The 20095-nt window shown below is 32.0% G+C and overlaps 1 protein-coding gene across 1 annotated transcript in view; it reads right to left on the bottom strand.

The window, feature by feature from the left end:
* Positions 1-19256, bottom strand: part of LOC119832513 — a 23285-nt gene extending 4029 nt beyond the window's left edge. The window contains exons 1-5 of the mRNA XM_038356174.1: positions 19091-19256; positions 16972-17194; positions 6962-7100; positions 1741-1834; positions 803-910 (exon numbers count right to left, since the gene is read on the bottom strand). Of these exons, the coding sequence (XP_038212102.1) occupies positions 803-910; positions 1741-1834; positions 6962-7100; positions 16972-17063 (433 nt within the window). The 5' untranslated portion in view covers positions 17064-17194; positions 19091-19256. The remainder of the gene's footprint in view (positions 1-802; positions 911-1740; positions 1835-6961; positions 7101-16971; positions 17195-19090) is intronic.
* Positions 19257-20095: the final 839 nt, after the last annotated feature.

Genomic DNA, 20095 nt, shown 5'->3' with positions numbered 1-20095 from the left:
AAAAAATCGTTTTATGATCCTTGCACCTTTACCATTATTTGTTGTTATAACGATGGCAGGAATAAATCAATTTTGAAATTTTCGTGTATTTAAATATCACGTTTATACTTTGAGTAAGGAGCCTCAAAAACACAGTTATAAGGTGAACTAATTTACCATGGCTTTCATTTAAAAACATAGACCTGCTCATATGTATATCACAGTATCTTATACTATACTCATTTACTATTTATATCTAAATATGTAAAAATTAGAAGAGGCCTTAGATTGGGTCAGAATTTATTGAGTTTCAGACGCACAGATGTGACTCAGGAGTCAGGACCCGTGGAATTAAATGACTCGGTTGTTTCGATTCTATGTCATAGATGATAATGTTGATACAATGATATAAAATATTGGAACGAAGTTTCTTATCGCGCGTTGTGAAAGGGGGTTAAACGGAAAATTTCTCACGAAAAGTTGTAACGAAACATGTTTCTCCGTCTCTCTCTCTTATGGAAAAGAAAAGAACCTCGTTCCATCTGGATGTCCCTTGATACCTCTCAATTTTTTTTTATAATATCCATTTTTTTAATTGTATTCAGGTAAATACGAATGTCGTTACATAATACATTTATTTTACAGTGGACTTGAAAAATTGATAACATTCATCCATACTATTACAACTTATTAAGTATTATTTGATACTTTATTGCACACAGAAGAAAGAGAAACCAAAAAAGATCATAAAATTACAGGTGGCGGCCTCACCGCTAGGTAGCGATCTCTTCCAGACCACCATAATAGTAAGAAGCGTACTTACGATGTTGCCAATCGGCTCTCGGTTCCTCGTTCTCATCATCAGCTAAATAATTTGTGCACAGCGGCTCCGTTGGGAAGCCAGCCCTTGATAATATTGATACTTCTTCTTCTAAAACAATCATTGTTGGTATGATTTGATAAACGCTATCAGTATTACAGAGTATATAGTTTGTTATCTGGATAGTACTTTAATTTGTGTCATTGCAGGTTAGTATGCTGGAGAACAGTTTTAGAGGATAGTGATGACAAATGTACAATACTTTTAATATTATATTGTTCAATGGACATCATTGTTATTATATTTCCCGTGCTATTGGCTAGTCCCAATCATAATTTACCGCTGTGGCTACATTCAAATATAAAGATAACTCATATACTTATCATTTTGTAAAAACTGCGCTTTATAAAAACGACTGCATAGTTTTTCTATAGAACCATTGTATAAGTTTCGAAATGCCAAATATCCTACACAATAACAACAGCTAAATATTTGTAATGAAACGCTTTGTGTTCCTCACTTAAATTTGGCTTTGTTACAATGAATATACTGCAGAAAACAGTGCAAAATAAATAATATTGGTTCTGTGGAAAAATACTACCAACATGTCTACTTATTAAAGACTAGCTGTTCGCCCTTGTTATATATATAGCCTGTCTCTTAGTGTAGCTGCAGTTTCCCGATATCGGTCCAAAAGTATTTGCGTGAAAATATTACAGATATACAAATACAAAAATTTTCTCCTTATAATATAATTGTATATGGGAAATAAAGATAACTTTTTATTGTGAGAAATTTTTTGAAAGAATAAAAATAAAACTAAAAATTAAAACTTTTTGTTGTCTTTTTGATTTTAAGTACTAGATAAACTCTTAATATAACTTCGATATTAAAAGCTGCTGTCAAAGTCCACCCAAAATTAAGTTTTTCATAAAACTGACCTTCTAAAGACACGCACATCTTCCATATACCACCATTCATGGGCACTAAAAATGTGCTTCCGCCTCCTCCCTTTTTTTTGCTTGTATCTTCGACCTGCAATGGTTTATTAAGATATAATTTTCAATATAACATATTAATCTTATGCATTATACACACTATAACATCTAGTACAGTATTACATTATCTGTACTATTACACCTACATTGATACGAAGAGGCATAACTTCGCTACGCAGTTTTAAAAAATGCGCAATGTGCTCAATATTAAGTCAAATTTGCTCAGACTAATATATTTTTTATTGGTCTGAGCATATTCGTAAGGTTTTTTCTATGCATTTAGGAGAGCAACATTGACCTATTTCACACCCATTTTTACAAGTGCACAAAGATTGTACCTACTTACAAAAATAACGACTGAAATTGAATGAGAATGAAGTTATACATTCTGAAGATATACATAATAAATTATAATACGATTCTGTGGAATAATTGAAACCATATATATACGACAACAAATTTTCTTTAAAATATTTAAAAAGGTCTTCAAAATTATACACCTGCAACATTCGAGAAATTTCCAGATTTCTCATGAAATCTTTTACAAAACTCGAGTGGTGAGGAACGCTTTATTATTCAACGCTTGAAAGAGCCACGGTTGAATTAATGAACGGTAAATGAGACAGACTTGCAATCAGTGAATTGCATTTGTAAGCAGCTTTGCTAACACACGTAATGATCTATGGGTTTTCTTTATTTTATATTCATTTTTTGGGAAGGAGGGTGAATTAAAGAATTTATTAGAAAAATTGTGATTCGCATCATAAGTACACCCACAACTCGACGTAACGTAGGTACTTCTTACATTATTTATCGGTAGATTACAAGCGAAGTAAAGGGTAATTGTTCTTTTTGAGTTCACGTTCGTTGTTGTTGAATGTTTTTTAAAGTTTGCAGTTTCTAAAGTTTGATGTAACGGTTTATACAATATTGTGGCGATGTGTTGGATCATTGGCACAAGGTGTGTTGTTGGTGCTCGAGGTATGTGATAACTGCTTGCTTTATATAACTCGGTACCTATATACTTTTTTAAAACTGAAAAACTGCACTGATATGCTTTTTTATCGTTCTTTACAAATTATTTTAAATAATAATCATAAATCATCCAATTTTTGCAATAAGTCGTTGCGTTGGACTGGATTTTTGCAGACAACAATGGCTACAAAAACTTATTATGCATACATATATCTCATCAATACAAACCAAATTCCCATTATTACAATACAAGGTAATAGATTAACTTAATAATAGTTTGTTGCGCCACAAACTCGTAGAATAGATTAAATACCAAAGAAAGTTTTTAAAAGTCATATAAATAATGATATCGCGTGTCGCGGGGGCTGCAATTTCAAGGTTAGCTACTAGCAAGTGATTACTGAACGCATGGCGCTCATATTATTACGTCGCCTTGACCTCCGACTATCGGAGTATCGGCATGGGAAACCTAGGCCTTATAGTATTTTATTACTTGCACCTGACCGTTTCCACGTTGATAGTTTAGATTTTGATATTATAATTACAATAAAGATTTTATGGACACTGGTGTAGGTGGGATTGTATATAAGATGTATTCTCGTTACGTTTAATAACTCGTTTATTTTATTAGTTTTTTAGCTTTCGCAGAAAGCTGATTTCATACCCATAAGGAATCGTTACAAATTTCATTGTTCTGTGTACTGGGTGTAAGTCGTATTAATCGTATAACAGTGAGTTTTATTTAAGTGAGTCTTGCTCTTGTTATAATCACATAATATATACGCAAAAGATCAAATTGTAAAACAAAAGTCATAGCTACTTCAAATGTTTTTTCAAAGATAGAGGGGTTGGTGAACTTTCACGCGTGACCCGAATTTTATTAAGGGTTAAAATTCATAGCAGGGCTAAAACGTACTTGACTCATTTATATAGATTAAATTCGTAATATTTTACGGATTAAACATTGGTGTTCACAAAGATAATCCAGTATAATCCTAATATATTGTTGAACAAAGATTAAACAGCCAGAGTAAAGCATTTATTATTTAAACGGATTGTAAATTCGTTTTTATTGTAAGTGCAATTTCTTACAATAAAAGCAAAACATTTTGCGAGGCTTTAGCGGATCGCGTTATTATTCCAACCACGGTGAAATTGCTGAAAAACAGAATGAAATTTATCAGGCAAAAATATTCCAACCTTTCCATTATAATTACGTCGTAACGTCGCGTGCTAGCGAAAAAAACATCAAGGTGACTGGCTAAATGTTAATATGCAAAAACATCGGGGTTCCAAATGATGTCTTGTAGGGCTTGGGCTTGTAAAAAAGCCCAAGGTTTTAAGATAAACAAAATATTATACAGGTAAAAATAATAGTAATATATATATCAGCAACTTCCTTCCATTATTAAAGATATATGTAATTAATAATCATCAAGCTACTTGTGTATATTATCATGAAGGCCGTGAAGCGGCACATAGATTCTACAAAGAAAGAAAAAAGAAACATTTGTTCGGCTCCACAAAATTACACAAACAACAAAACAATAAAATAATGACAACACAACAATGAAAAAAAACACTCCAAAAATATACTTAAATGAACCAAAAGGAAGGTATTGTTATTTTGAGTGTAAGTAATAATTATGTTGATTTTTCAAACGCGTTCTTAACGCCTTGATCGATTAGGTATCATTTGGCCTTATTACATTCATCTAAAACGTGAGAGTGACACTGGGAATATTGATCTTTTTATTCGTAGATTGATTATTTAAAAATGTTCAGAAAACAAAAATAAAATCATGTAGGAAGATTATACCATTATCACACATTACGCTTTTTATGAGATTAGTGAATTATATATGATCCAATAGCGATATATATAATAGAACAGCACCTGCTTGTGTTTTTCGGTAGATATATCTTTCTATATTACTAAATTTACACAAAACATAGCAAATAGCAGTAGGCAATGTCATTTGGGTAATTTAGCTAATTGCCAATCGAGGTCGAAGTACATTTTCAATTAGCAAAAGCGCTATATTTATAGGTATCATGAATAGTGCGGATTATTAGTTTTTGTGGTCGATTGTTTTAGTACACGACTAGTTAAAGACAACACTATCATGGCTAAGGACTCCTATCAAAAAGTTCTATCCCATGGTATATACACGTTCACCGGATTCACACAGACAGACTGTCATAAAGGCTAATAAAAGTAAGTCGAACAACACGTAGCCTTCTACTGAAGAAATATGAAATCGGTAAAGGCATTATTTGACTTTATCCCTAACAAATTTACACAAAATCTCTCTACTCTTTTACCATGCGGTTGAGATATATCAATGTAATTTTATATGTTAAATACAATAAATATAAACATTATACATGCCAAGTATAATATACATATAAATGTATGCCTATATGTGACTGAATGTATAGTAGGTATAAGGCTTTGTAATGTTAATAGCATCCGAATTGTTATTGATACAGTTTAGTATTATGTTATTTGTGATTAACTTAAACTGAAAATGTCTTCTAAGATGGTATGTCTATCTGCATATTTATTGATTTTAATAATATGAGATGAAAGACCAGTCTTGGTTGCAAGTAAAATGGCTTCTGACTTAGCATTATATCTACGGATTATAGCACAACGCACCGTCGACTTGTTGAGATGGTGTAACGTTTGTCTAGAATCTAGACTGTATAGACACAGAATAATAAGTATAAGTATATAAAGAGATATGTCATTGGCTATTTTAAGCCCACATGCCCGAATTATGAAAAAACTTGTGATAATGTTTAATTGAATTGCCACTGGATGTTTTGTGAATGTGACATAAACTAGGCATTTTTCGCTTAATTAGAAAATAAAAGTTCGTTGTTTAAGTACTTTTATAGTGATGAATAAAATTCGCGTTAGCACTTAGTTTAATTGGGACTCCCGATACTCCAATACGTTTGTTATATGATGGATATAGACATTAGAGTATCTCGTTATCAATTAGTAAACCTTCAGTACCAATTAGTCGCGTCACGTGTTAATTATAATTTCATCATTAAATTTATTTATCATTCGAATTGAGAGACGTTCCTTTGATGTCGATATTATCACATTATTTCATAAATTTGACCTCATCGTATTCGTCTTATATTTTCTTTCTTTTATTTGTAGCCTGAGAGGCACTTACGCGTCTTTGATGTTCAATTAATTATGGACTCTATATCTATTATAATTAAAGTGTTGTATTGTCTTTTTCTCTTATGGCATGTGGAGCAAAGAAATACTAAAGTGTGCTTGATTTTTTGTTCTTATTTACTCACAACGGGGCGATTTTGATATGATTTTGTGTATAGAAACCGGTAGAAACAATACTATCACTTGTATATTCATTAATTGATAGTGTGTTCATCGCCTACATATTTACCATATTGCCAAAGAAAATATAGAATCTATCTTTATTAAAATAAAATCATACATAAGTGACAAGTGTGTTGTTAGAAGCCTAATAACATAACTTTTGGATATATTCAATATTCTAGCAATCTACGTAACTTATAAATAAATATTCTAGCAATCTACGTAAAAGAAAACTTCGCTTACCCGACACTTCATATATTTTCCCGAGCGAAATCTACGCTAGTAATAAATTCGAATAGCAACGAAATATAGGGTTCGTGTCGTAAACATTGTTTGTAAGTACGTAATAACAAAAATTGCATAGTGCAATGATGCACATATATGGATAAAAAATACTTTATCTATACCACTGAAATCTATACATCTGAAATGTGTATTTGTTTGTATACGCGCTAATCTATGGAAATGCTGTTCAAAATTCAAAAAATACTTTTTGCGTCCGATTATCCATTTACGTGTAAGTACGATGTTTTTCTAAAAGTATATAAAAATCCAGACGCCATTGTATAAAAGAAACAGTAATAATAAAATTAATAAATCGCGTTTCAAATCCGTTAATAAGTCTTTAATGTATAATATTCGCGTACAATCAAACACAAAAACTGAATTTGTTTTTATATTTAAAGTACTTAAATGTTTACTGGAAACTTTGCTGATATGTGTATAGTACAATGTCCATTATAATATATAAGAATTGTTGTATTGTTTGTTTCCCAAAGATAAATAAATAAATAAGAAATAACATGTTTATGATTTCATACTAACCTTAACGACCTTTTCATCCAGCAGCCACTGTATCGCGGTGTTGGAGGCGTTGGCGAGCGCGGTGAGCGCCGACCGCTCCCACGACACGTGCTCCCAGTGCTCTGTCATGATCGCCGCGCATAGCATTGCTGTTGAACAACTGCCACAAAGAGCGACATTAGGATAATGTACCCACTATTTATATAAAAATTATCGAATCCGTTTAGTGGTATTGGCATGAAAAAGAGACAGACTTTCTACTAATAATTTTTTACTAATACTACTAATACTATTATAAATGCGACATTTGTAAGGATGTGTGTGTGTTTGTTGCTCTTTCACGCAAAAACTACTGAACCGATTGCAATGGAATTTGGTACGTAGACAGCTGATCAACTGGAATAACATATAGGCAACTTTAATCCTGATTTTCCTACGGGATACGGACTTACGCGGGTGAAACCGCGGGGCGCAGCTAGTTTTCATATAAGCAGGGATTATATCCCTCATCATTCACTTTATTTATAATTTATATACCAAATTACTTTAGCCATTAATATAAAAAAATCTTTTTATGTAAAGAAACGTTTTATTTTGCTAACACTCGTTTCGATTTTATATTAAATGAGGTATTGATATGAAGAAAACCGTATATTTATTTCTCTTTATAAAGTTCAAATTCTCGAAACATAACAAGCCACTTCACAACACAAAGACGGTTCTGAAGATGACTAGAGAGTATAAAACTTTTATGAGAAGTCTCACTAACTTTTACAACAGTAAATTGAATATTTTACTTTGAATAGCGTTATGTCAGTTCAAATATGTGCATTAAAAGTAGTATGTAATATGATATGTCTGTCCATATGTGCCTATGTATGCTTGAATCTTTAAAACTAAACAACAGATTTTGATTTATATTGATATTAAAAACTATTAAAACTACTCCGCATTTGACGCGTGCGAAGCCACAGGAAAAAGCTGGTTATATAAAAATATATTTGAGCATGTAATAAAACCGTTATGGGTAAAACTTCTGCAATTTGGAATTTAAATACTTAATATCTTTAAAGCTAAGTTTTAATCGCTATTTCAGTTAAATCATCAAACAAATCTAATCCCCGAGAAAGGTCTTCACCCTGAAACAAAATATACACAGTATTCTTATAGTACCTTGTATCAGCCTAATCAGTACTAATCTCTAATGTAAGTTATTTTAAATAATAATTACAAAAATTTTTCCTAATTGTAAATGATACACACATTCGATGCTAAACATGATCAATATAATATATATACGAACCTGATAAAGTGTTGTTCATTATTTAAAATTTCAGATTCTGGCTTACATACAATGCAGTAGAAAAGTATGCTGTACCTAAAATCTTTAAATTTGTCGAATGTGATCTAAATAGGCAATTGAATGGCACGTAGACACAAATCCTACCCTTTATCCAATTCAAACACTTTTCTTGGAGGATTTACGGATTCCGCAATACGGGCGGAATGTAGATTCGTTTTCTTTGCACCAAAGTTTTATTTGATTGTTCAAATGAGAAAATTTTGTTGTTGTTCGGTTGTAACTTTTAAAACACTTTTATTAGCTTCACCTGTATGTTTGTACGTAACCGACTCCTTTAGACTTGCTTTTGACTCACTCTAAACGGAGAGATTAAATCATACTTGGAACACTTATCAAGAGTCGGTGAAAATACAATAATTTCATGAGTTTATCTCATTATGATCGCCTGAATAGGATCGCCAGGCTTAAATAACAATTTCCTTACGTATACTCTGTATCCTATGTATGTTTGTATTGTATAAGAGTAAGCGAAACAATGTAGTATCTTTATCATTTAGGGGTGTGGAAATTGTTAGGTCTATATAAAGGGGCTGCGAGGAAAGTTTTTAAGCTGATATTAACTGATTTTAGATAATAATCAACTTAATCTTAACAGACGAACAATCCAATACTAGTTACATATAAATTTTTAGAAAAAACGTATCGACAAAGCTGTGTGTTGCAGGGTATAAGAACTAGGTACAGACAGGCTTTAACAAATATTTTTTCTAAGAAAGCCAGGCCAGGAATCACATCATCAATTATTATGTAATCCAATTCCAATCCGAAGTTTAATCGAGAAATTCTGAAAAGTTTTTCCTTTAACCGACCTACATTATACGTTACATAATCGATAGCAGGGAGGCGCCAAGATGTCTCGACGGAAGGGATCCCTGTTATATTTTACTTAGATTTATTTTGTAAAATGTTTCATTTTATGTTGATTTACTTGTTATCCTTTTAACAATGTAACGCGAAACTACGAATTACTGTTAGTAAATGTTTTACTTTTCTTACGAACTTTGGAGTCAAAAATCTTTAATTTTGTTTTTTTTTTTTTTTTGATTTTGATGTATCCTGTGTATGTGTATGACACCACTCAAAAAAAATCCGTCAGGCCGTTAATGTACTGGGGCGTGTCAAGAAATATACATACATACACTCGCAAAACAAAACCCTCTTTCTGTCGCAGTCATTACTAGCATGAAGGACGGAAGGTTATTGTAGGAAACTAGTGTACTTGTATCGTTAATTAAACTACAAACTAAGGTTTTCACAGTGACACGGCTGTTTCAGTCAAGCTGTGCTGCTAGAAGTTTCTCATTGACGTAGCTTAGTGGCTTTTAATTAACTATTGTTAGGTTAGAACCCTTAAATCCTTATAAAATAGGCATTTTTATAAACTATTTTTAGGGGGACTACTCGAGCAAAGAGCTTGTTTACAATGCTATGAAGTATATGATCGTCTGCAGTAATTAAATAAATAAAAATGTATCATATTCTTCATGATATATGTCAATTCGATGGAGTATTGAAAACATGAATAATTTGATTCTTTTATGAACCACGTTGTTATACGGGGCATCATTCTGTTTTTTGTCAAATTATTCATCAAGCTCCAATCATAATATCTAGTGAAATCAAGAGATGTTTAGTTACTCGCGATTTATTTATTTTGAGCATAATACGTACGCATGTATGCGTGCGACCATTTGTCCCGACAGAACCGGCCGGGACCGTTAACGTTTAGCAATACTAGCCATATTCTAATCGTAGTTCCCGGTTAAAATTATATTGACAGATTAAAACATTACTTCATATCAAGTTTATTTTAGATATGTAACTATATCATAACGCAATATATTTAGAGCAAGGACTCGACAGGCTAAAGAGTCTTTAGAGGGAAACACCTCACGTTTGACCTCAATCACTATGATTTACATACTGAACGAGCTCTAACTAGGAACGTGTCTCTGGTGTCATAATATTAAATATACAAATAATTAATTCTAGCAATTCATATAAAATTTAATGTGTGCATAGGTATAATATTATTTACGAATGAAGTGAAACTTGTGAAGAAATATTTTTGCTACGATAATTTTATCATCCAAGTGTTATAAGACAAAAGTAATATAGTTTACTGTCTCACTGAAAACAGCTCTAAACGTAATGCAATTATTTCACAAACTGGAGCGAAAGCTTTGACAGCTTTTCGAGATCAAATTACTTTTTCTCATTTATATGAACAAAAATTGCTCTAGCACCACTGGAATTTTATCATATTCTAGTTTATTTTATTTTTATCTTTACTGGTAGTTTGATATAAAATATTTTCGTTTGCATGCCCTTCTAACTATTAATCTACACGGAAGTTGATAAATTTATTATTAAGGAAAGAAAGTACATTTTTTTCATTGCTAAATACGAAAGTGTGAAGTCCCGTGTCCCCTACTGGGGTATGGGGCAGATGATGTACATCCATTTCACTAATCGATTTTCTTTACAGACAAGTAGGTGATCAGCTTTCTGTGTCCTGCCAGACCGAGACATGTTTTTTGTGCGTCCCCATCGGGAATTGAACCCAGGACCCCTAGGTTCTAAGCTCACGCGTTAACCACTGTACCAAGGAGACGGTCAAATACAAAAGTGCAGGGTGTAAAATAGGATATGGAAACTGGTATGGAAACGGCTCGGTAATTTACAATCTATACAGGCAATTTCAAGGGCGGACAGATACTTGATTAATTAGTTATTATAAATCCAATGAATAATTATATAAGAGGATTCATATATGACTTCCATTTAGAAAATGTAAAACTGGTTTGGATTGCGTTGTTTATCCACACAAAGTTCTTAGTGAGTGTGAACTGCTCCTGAAGTAACAGACACAATGTTGCAAGTTACAATAACGCACCTTTCTGTGCCGCTTCCATCATTTCAACATTACAACAAATGATCTTAAAAATTTGTCATATTTTGTTTTTCAAAAAGGTAGAAAATTGTCGAAAAAGAAAGAATGGAGCTGGTTTATACATATATTTAAAAATAACCGGTGGAAATTGATAATTCAATTGTTTCACCATCTCCTTTGTATGATAGACATAAGAGGATTGATATTAATTTAATAGACGACAAGTAATTTTTACATTGTCCGAAACTTGTGAAATGTATTATTTTACTGCAATTACTGCGTAGGCATTGGCAATATGACTAATGTGATATTTTTACTTCAACATAACGACAATTTAATTACTCAGTGACCTTTCATCGCCTTTATGGCTATCTGCGTAAACAATACCCTCCCTTTTATAACAACAAGTTTTGTTTAATAATGACCATAATAAAAGTCAATATAATTTAGTGAAATTTGGGTGCTATCACCACACACATATTATTAAAGGATACTTACACGTTTGCACATATTTTGTTTCTTTTTCAATAAACGAACTGTCTGAATCTATATTCTATGTTCCTATGGAACAATAAGAATTTTTAACAACTGGACATCGAGTTCCTTTTCATCTTTGTATCTAAAAAATACTAATGCTCAATTATAAATAGAAAATTAATATAATAGAAAACGTGATAGATATACCTATATACTCATAGACCTTATATATACCAATATACTTTTTTAGAAAAAACTACTTTCCTACCCAGCTATGTCTTCTGTTCGGTTGAATTCATAATGTAAATTGCTCTGAAACTGTGTATGTTCAAAGGCGTCTCACCTTTTCATATAAGTTTAGAAAAGTTTTTCTTTATAAAACTTTGTTCTTCGTTACCTATTCTCAAGTTGATTTCAGGAAAGATTTAACTTTTATTTTTGTTACACGATGGGATTAGGTACGAACATCATAAATATATTTTCAAATTATTAGCACTATTATGATATGAGATGTAATAAACATTGCTATTATAGGCACATACCACATAGAGTAGTTTTGTACAGATTTTTTAATGCAGCTTTCGTTTTTATTTTGATTGATGTACTGTATTCTTTTCTACTTCTTTCTGTAACATGTCATGTTAATTTGGTAATCTGTGTATACTGTATAGTGTACATAATTATCTACGTTGTAAATAAATCATTACCCACGCTATTATATTATGTAATACCGCGGTGTGTGTACTTAAGAATTAACTTGCTATGGAGTAGGGTTGTCTTTGTTTTAGATATCGTTAAACGACGATAGGCTACATACAAGACGCACCCGTAGAATAATCTATACAATTTATAACAAACTATACATCTAGAAGTTCTGATTTTATTTAATTCATAAATTTCTCGTACAACGTAATGCAATTATCAGATTCAGCATAGCTACCTATCCAACATATAAACTGTCTTCAAATTCATTGATTAAATTTCTATTGTAGACAAATCAAAGGAAAATAGTAACATTTCAAGGAATGCTTACCGCAATTTTGATCTTTTCCACCCAGTTTTATATATTATATCAATTATGACAGAAGGAATATTACTCGTATTGAGATTTTCATGAAAGAACTGTACAGTAATTACGTATTATAGTAAGCAAAAATATTGAGACTTATTAACATTATTTTTAGGTTAGGTATCCATATCAAGCACATATTAGAAGTCAAATAATTTTTGAAATTTGTCGATAATTAGTTTACATTAGTGCATTGAAAAAACAGACTCTTGAGCTGTTATTTATATACATGTTAAACATTCTACAAGATCCCTTTCACGACATAATAATATTGCGATTGACAGCCCTATCCTGGAGCCGTCTCCGACACGAAGAATTACTTCGCCGAGCACTTAGAAACAGCCCGCATTGGGTTAATACTGCTATAATAGTGGCCATAGCGTAACTAGCACAAACTAGCAAATGTTTCCATTTTCTTTCTAAAAGCCTTTGAGAAAAATTTGTTGACTGTCATGTACATCTTGAATAAGCCCGCGTTAAATTTATATTCAGTTATAAATCAAGATCAAGATTAAATCTTTCAAGATTAAATCTTTTGGTATTTTTATTTAATAAGAGTACTCTAAGCGTGTAAGAATATTGTAATAATATAGAGGTTTTGCTCAATAAATAAAATACATAGCTAATGATACACGCGTTACACACGTATGCATGCTAATAATCTTATAGATTTACAGTTTAATGTGTGGCTGATAATAAAACTACGTTCTATATACAATCATTTTACGGTCTTATAAGAATCGATGAGCAGTGAATTAGAGAATCTTGTTTAGTACAGTATTTTATGACGATTTAATATAACTACTGAAAAGTAGTAGTTATAAGAATACTAATAAGTATTTTGACTATCTTCCCTATACTACGTACCCCCTTGTCCTAAACCAAGGTTTACAAAACAATAACTATATACATTATTTGTCGAACCCTTTTCAGAATTATTTTAATGTATGAATAGTCTCCAACATTGTTTATTGTTCTGTGTTTGCCCTAAATAAGGGTGAATGGTTGATATTGTTTAATGACTCACCCCAATTGTTAAGGTGTTTTCATTTCATTTGTCGGACGTGGAGGTATGACGTTATGACTTTTCAGTTTTTTATTTTTTTCTCTGAGCTACTTTCAATACACACATCAAATAATTTAAGCAGATAGACGTAAATTATCTGTTGTACTTGATTTGTAATAATACATGCCATAACATGTAAGTTGTATATCTAGGAGTAAATACTGGGAGAAAGGTGAAGAAAAACTTTTAGGTTTGCAGCGTAAGCCATTCCTAATTCAAAGCGTATTAATATTATAATAATATGTAAATAATATGAAATACATTTGCGTTAATGATATGGCCGAGTTCCAACAATATATTAGAAACAGTTTCATTCAAATAAATTTCTCGAAAAATTCAATTCTTCAGAAATGAATGAAAATGGAAATTCAGTTTACAATTATTCAGACGTTAACTTTGACATTTCAGAGTTCTCGACAGTTATGTAAACAACCTTTTACTGAATTTCGTTCCTGACGTACCCTTTGGGAATTTAAACGTTCTCTCTGGTTTGATATTCTCTTATAATTTCATATGCGGATTTCATCATTTTTCTTACTTAAAAAAAGTTGGAGACTAAGAGTGAACAGTGTTAGGATTTAAATTCCTTTAAATAGAATAAAGATCACAATGATCTTAATTTGGGACTTTTTGTGTAAACACATGTTCCATCTTTTTTAAGAAACATCATTTGTCACAGACATGATAGTAAACATGTAAAATAATTACACATTTTACATCACAGATAAACAAGTTAAAGGCATTTATAAAACATTAAACGTTATGTTAGAAATCGTTGACTATAGAATTATTAAATACGAAAAGGTCACTAACGTGGAGGGTAAGTGAAGGATCGCTGTAAACACTCTCTCTCTTTTTCACTCTCATTCTAAAAAAGACGCAGATTTCCTTACAAGTACGAAATGAATCAAGCCAATCGATAGAAAACCCAGGGTAGCATCGAGATACAAAACCAAAAATAATATCGTCGACTTGAGAACTTTCCTGTTTTGGGAACGACGGTTAAAAATTACCTGCAAACCATAATCTTCATTCCTTTTTCCGTTTCTTTTTTTTTAACTTCAATGAATTTTTATTTTAATGCGTAAAATTTTACGTTACTGACCTAGCAGGGATTTCGAAGCTGTTACATGAATATGTTATATGCTGTTTCGAAGCATATCGTATGCTACGACGTAGGTTTGTAGATTGTAGATAAGTCTATGTTTACTAACCAAACCTTTGTTTAATCTCGTATGTACACAGCATTGCTTATTCAACTTATTCTTCTGTTAGCATTGATCGTGTCGTAGTTACGTATAGATTTTCTCTAATAATATATTTGTTTGTTAAATTACTTTGAAATGAATAAAATCACGGGAAGGATAATTAAATCAATATAATAAGTATTTAAACTAGGGTCAAGCGGGACACTATTGCTATAACTAGTATAGAATTATGTTATCTGTGCTATAACTAAGACTTCATTGTACCTTGGCCTATAGATTATATCTGTCTGTCTTTCCTTCCGTCTGGATCAGACTGTTTTTCAAGAATTGTGATAGTTAGACAGTAAATGTTCAGGATTATGTAATTCTGTTGTCGCTATATCATCAGATAATAAAAAGAGATAATTTAACTTTTATTTTTTAGCTTATTTGTACAGAATCCCGAGTCCAGAAATTAGTGCCGCGAGTCTCACTCGCACAGCTTTTTTATACACTACACACTTTATTTGATACCTTTTGGTATAGAGGATAATACTTTTCTAGTGGGTTTTGTTTATGTCAACATGGGATTAGAAGTACTTAATAGGTAACACTAGATATACTATTCATATAAAGTAAAAACGATTAAAAGATTAATACATATTATGTCAGTAGTAGCTTTACTTAACGAAATTTTGATTATTCCTATATTACACTAAAATATTAATATTAATAAACAACGGGAGTGTTACAATCACATGAAGATATGAATATTTTTGAGAGATATTTGAAACCAGTCTATTGCGCACTGCGCATACCAGTAGGTGACTCGAATTTTATAATCCGAATTTCAGGCTTATCTATGCTCTTACTTAATGTTTTATTAGAGCTATAAATGCAATGCGAAATGTTCAATGGAAAGATCTTAAAAATATGCACATGTTTTTGGTTTAGCTTCATATTGAATATGTTATTTTGCAGTTTATTACTGTGTGCATTCGTGTCAGATTTAGGTTAGTGCTTTATTGAAGATATTTATAGTAAAATACGTTTCACTGTATTCACTCGAATTTCTATAACGAAAATATCTAGAGATTTTGATATTATAACTATCAGTTTAAAAATCACATAGGTAGTTTTGAAAATTCTCTATAAAAATGGCGTGGTTATTACTTATTAAGTGTCGCCACGGTTCGACGAAAGACGCAGGTTCGTATATCTGTCAAGAGGTTTTCTTCTCCTTTAATTTTTATAGATATTTGCAAGAAAAAATAACGTGAGCTTAAAGATCTTGAATGTAATACAGATAAAGAGTTAACATACCTTTTAACGTAAAATTGAATGTGATCATGATGGATAGGTCCAAGCGACTCCTCCCTCTTTGCTCAAAGATCAGTGAACTTGCCAAATATCAGAGACACATGGATGCATGCAGTTTACGTAATCGTATATTTGCCTTTTGATTTTGCTAACGATTTTCTCCCAATATGTTCAATTACAGTTTTGTACATAAATTTTGCCTGACTCATATGTTATTGAGTATCTAAAGTGCTACCAGAAGAGATGTGCTATATTTGTGTCTATATCCTCGCTACGCTCACTGCTACGAACTGCGATTTTGTTCCATGATGAAAAAAAATCTCTATAAGCTTCGATTACCAAACAAAGAAGTCAATCGAGAAACTATTTTATGAGTATCTTTTTATTTCTTCCTTCATTCGTAATACTAGGTTTTATACCATGCGGTGGAACTAAGAATTCGATCGATTCAGTATCAAATTGTGACGTGACGTAATATTCGAATCTAAGCAATAATGTTTTGTATTTAAATTCGATGTAAGCGGCATAATAACAATGTAATGAAATTCAAAAATGATTGCAAAGGAAATCAAATTTTCAAATGACATTCGACACCAAAATGTCATTGTCGTTCCTATTCTTAGTTGGATGCAGTATATATGACCGTGTATCATTACCTAGTGAGTAACAGCGTCGCCAATAGATAGAAGACGGATGGATGCACGCCGCACTCGCAGTCGCCCTGCGGCGTGGCGGTCTGGGCTTCCATATCGGCTCCCAGCTTGTGGTAGGCGATGTACGCGCGCGCCGGACTGCCGTGGGAAGCAATTTTCGTAGTCTTATGTCGACTCCGCCAATACTAAATCCGTTCATCTGGTCGCTGAGACCATGCCTCTCTTCCTGTGTAATCATACAGCTGTATGTAATTTTATATAAAGAGTAGGTATATAAAATAAGCTGGCATTTATTACTAAACATCTGTTTCCTGTATGTTTGTATAGTGTAGTGTTAACTTTAAGAATGTTCTGTAAATATTAAATCGAACACAAACTGATTGAATGGTCAGTCGGCAAAAATCTCAAAAATATAAAACAATTTTTTAAAAAGTATGGACACAGATTACTTGATAGAGATATGGTGATTAGGTGAAAGAAATAATATGTGGGATTAATGTTTCAAGGTATTCATTGGATTTGGATAGATATCGACTTTTTCCTATTGAATTTGATACCAGCGCCCAAATACCAGTTTTCATTGTATAGTGATTTTATGGCATTCATTAAATTATTTTAGAATAAGTGAATTGTAGATTATTCTTTGAAATAAAAATTTCTTTGAGTCGAATTTTAATATATTAATTATATTATTTATAAGACATGTCAATAATTGATAGGTATCCTGAAAGAAAATAAGAATCCGTTGGGTGAAGCCATTAACAAAGAGAAGAAGAAGATAAGAAGATAAAACGACAAATTTAAATAAAAAATAGTGATGCGTGCGTGATAATGAGAAATATTTTTCTCCTCAAAAAATTGCTCTAAATGATGCTTTGATAGTGAACCCTTTTTTTATGGCATTCATTAAATTATTTTAGAATAAGTGAATTGTAGATTATTCTTTGAAATAAAAATTTCTTTGAGTCGAATTTTAATATATTAATCTTATACCTTTAAACGAGCAATTCTTGTATATATATATATATATATATATAATTGGAATCTCGGAATCGGCTCCAACGATTTTCATGAAATTTAGTATATAGGGGGTTACGGGGGCGATAAATCGATCTAGCTAGGAATTTTTTTTAGAAAATGTCATATTCGTGTTTTATTCGTGTTTTTTTTCCTGACATCTATTGGTGAATAATAATACTATTTTGCTTCGTAGATAGCTGGACAACTGAAATAACACATAGGCACTTTTTATACCGATATTCCTACGGGATACGGACGTACGCGGTTTCAACCGCGGGTCACAGCTAGTTATATTATTTATAAGACATGTCAATAATTGATAGGTATCCTGAAAGACAATAAGAATCCGTTGGGTGAAGCCATTAACAAAGAGAAGAAGAAGATAAGAAGATAAAACGATAAATTTAAATAAAAAATAGTGATGCGTGCGTGATAATGAGAAATATTTTTCTCCTCAAAAAATTACTCTAAATAATGCTTTGATAGAACCCTTTTTTGTGGAACAGAAATTAACCTACCTGCGGTACGTAATTAGGGCGCCTTGTGTGCAGAAGGTAGGTTTAATTGCCTACTTAAAGTAATCGTAATATAAATTATAAACGTATAGCGCACCCCAAAAATACCTTTAAGGGTTCTTATGCAATGATGTAATATAATAAACTTAAGATTTGTTAGCACTCTGAGCGCTTTACTCTGCCAAAGCCGGTGCTAATGGTTTACGGTCTACTTAAACTGAACAACAAATAAACTACATGACCTATCGATGATGAATTACTAGCTGAAATGACCAATTGTCACAAAAAGTAAATATCTACGTGATGATTGTACCAAATCAGACGCGATAAAACCTTTAATATCATAAAAACAAAAGGTAAGAGTTTGTCGTAACTTTAATCTCATTAGAGTTCGGTGTCTCCTACATAAAACAAAATTACCTTCTGCCGGATTTATACTGTTCGTGCCTGATAATAAGTACCTATAGACACTTTATATTTTATACCATTTTCATACCTTTGAAAACAATACAACATTGTATCGCATTATATTATATCGTATCGTTACGAATACATCAGATAATAACCACAAAATATACGTTACGTACCCCCTTTACGCGATTCCACTCCTTATTATTTGGGATAATGCACGAACTTCAGTCACATTTTCCTGTAAAAAGTTTTTCTGGTCGTTTCAATACCCGTGGTTGCGTGTGGAGGGTTTGTTGATTGTTCACTCGCGATGTCACCGAACGAAAGGCGCACTACCTCACTAGTAGAGAATTACAAACAGACTGACGGGGTTGGAAAAACGAGAAAATAAAACGGCACGTAGTGTTGGACGGAGGGAGACTAATGTCGATAGATTTTGATGTTCTGAACGTATTCAACGGTAAACGAGAATAATGAAGGAGAAAAGAATAATAATATACCTGCTATAGACTTTTAAAATTATATTAGAGCAGTTGTATTACAATGAAATGAAACAAAGATAGTTTTAAGTGTTCTTAACTGGAAGTTTAGTTTCTCACGCGCCCACTAGCAAGCTTTCAAATCTTCTAAATATAAAAGAACATCATGCTTTTGAAATCGCTTAAAAATATGGATGCGTAGTCAAGATATGATTTTATTATTACAAATCCTAACATACAATACTGTATCGATACAGTAACATGTGCTAATAGAGCAACTCTAACGCAATATTGGGCGGACAATCGCTACAGCTTGGGCGGGGGAAAAGTCGATAGCTACTTCATGCCATTATACGATGCACGATGCACGGTGCACCATAATTAATTACGAATTGAATTTTATCGAAAATCCAATTCTATTCCAGCAATTGTCATCGCTGAATCGAATTCCAATAGCGCAGTTTGTACAAATGATGTTCACTTTTTATACGAAAGTCAATTTATTCGAATTGAGATCACTGATCGGGTTCGCGCGCTTATATGTTAAAGTTTTCTTATTTTAGAATATAAATAATCCATTGATTGTTTATTATATTTGATATTATAATTAGATGTAAGTGTTAATTAATCATTTTTTAAATTTAAATTAACTCACTGTCATTGATATTGTCTTAAGGTATTTTTTAAAGAAAGTGATGATTC

The sequence above is a fragment of the Zerene cesonia genome, chromosome 15, assembly GCF_012273895.1.
Source record: "Zerene cesonia ecotype Mississippi chromosome 15, Zerene_cesonia_1.1, whole genome shotgun sequence".
In the NCBI taxonomy this organism is placed as follows: domain Eukaryota; kingdom Metazoa; phylum Arthropoda; class Insecta; order Lepidoptera; family Pieridae; genus Zerene; species Zerene cesonia.
The sequence above is the reverse complement of the archived record's forward strand: the minus strand, read 5'-3'. Positions and strand labels throughout refer to the sequence as shown.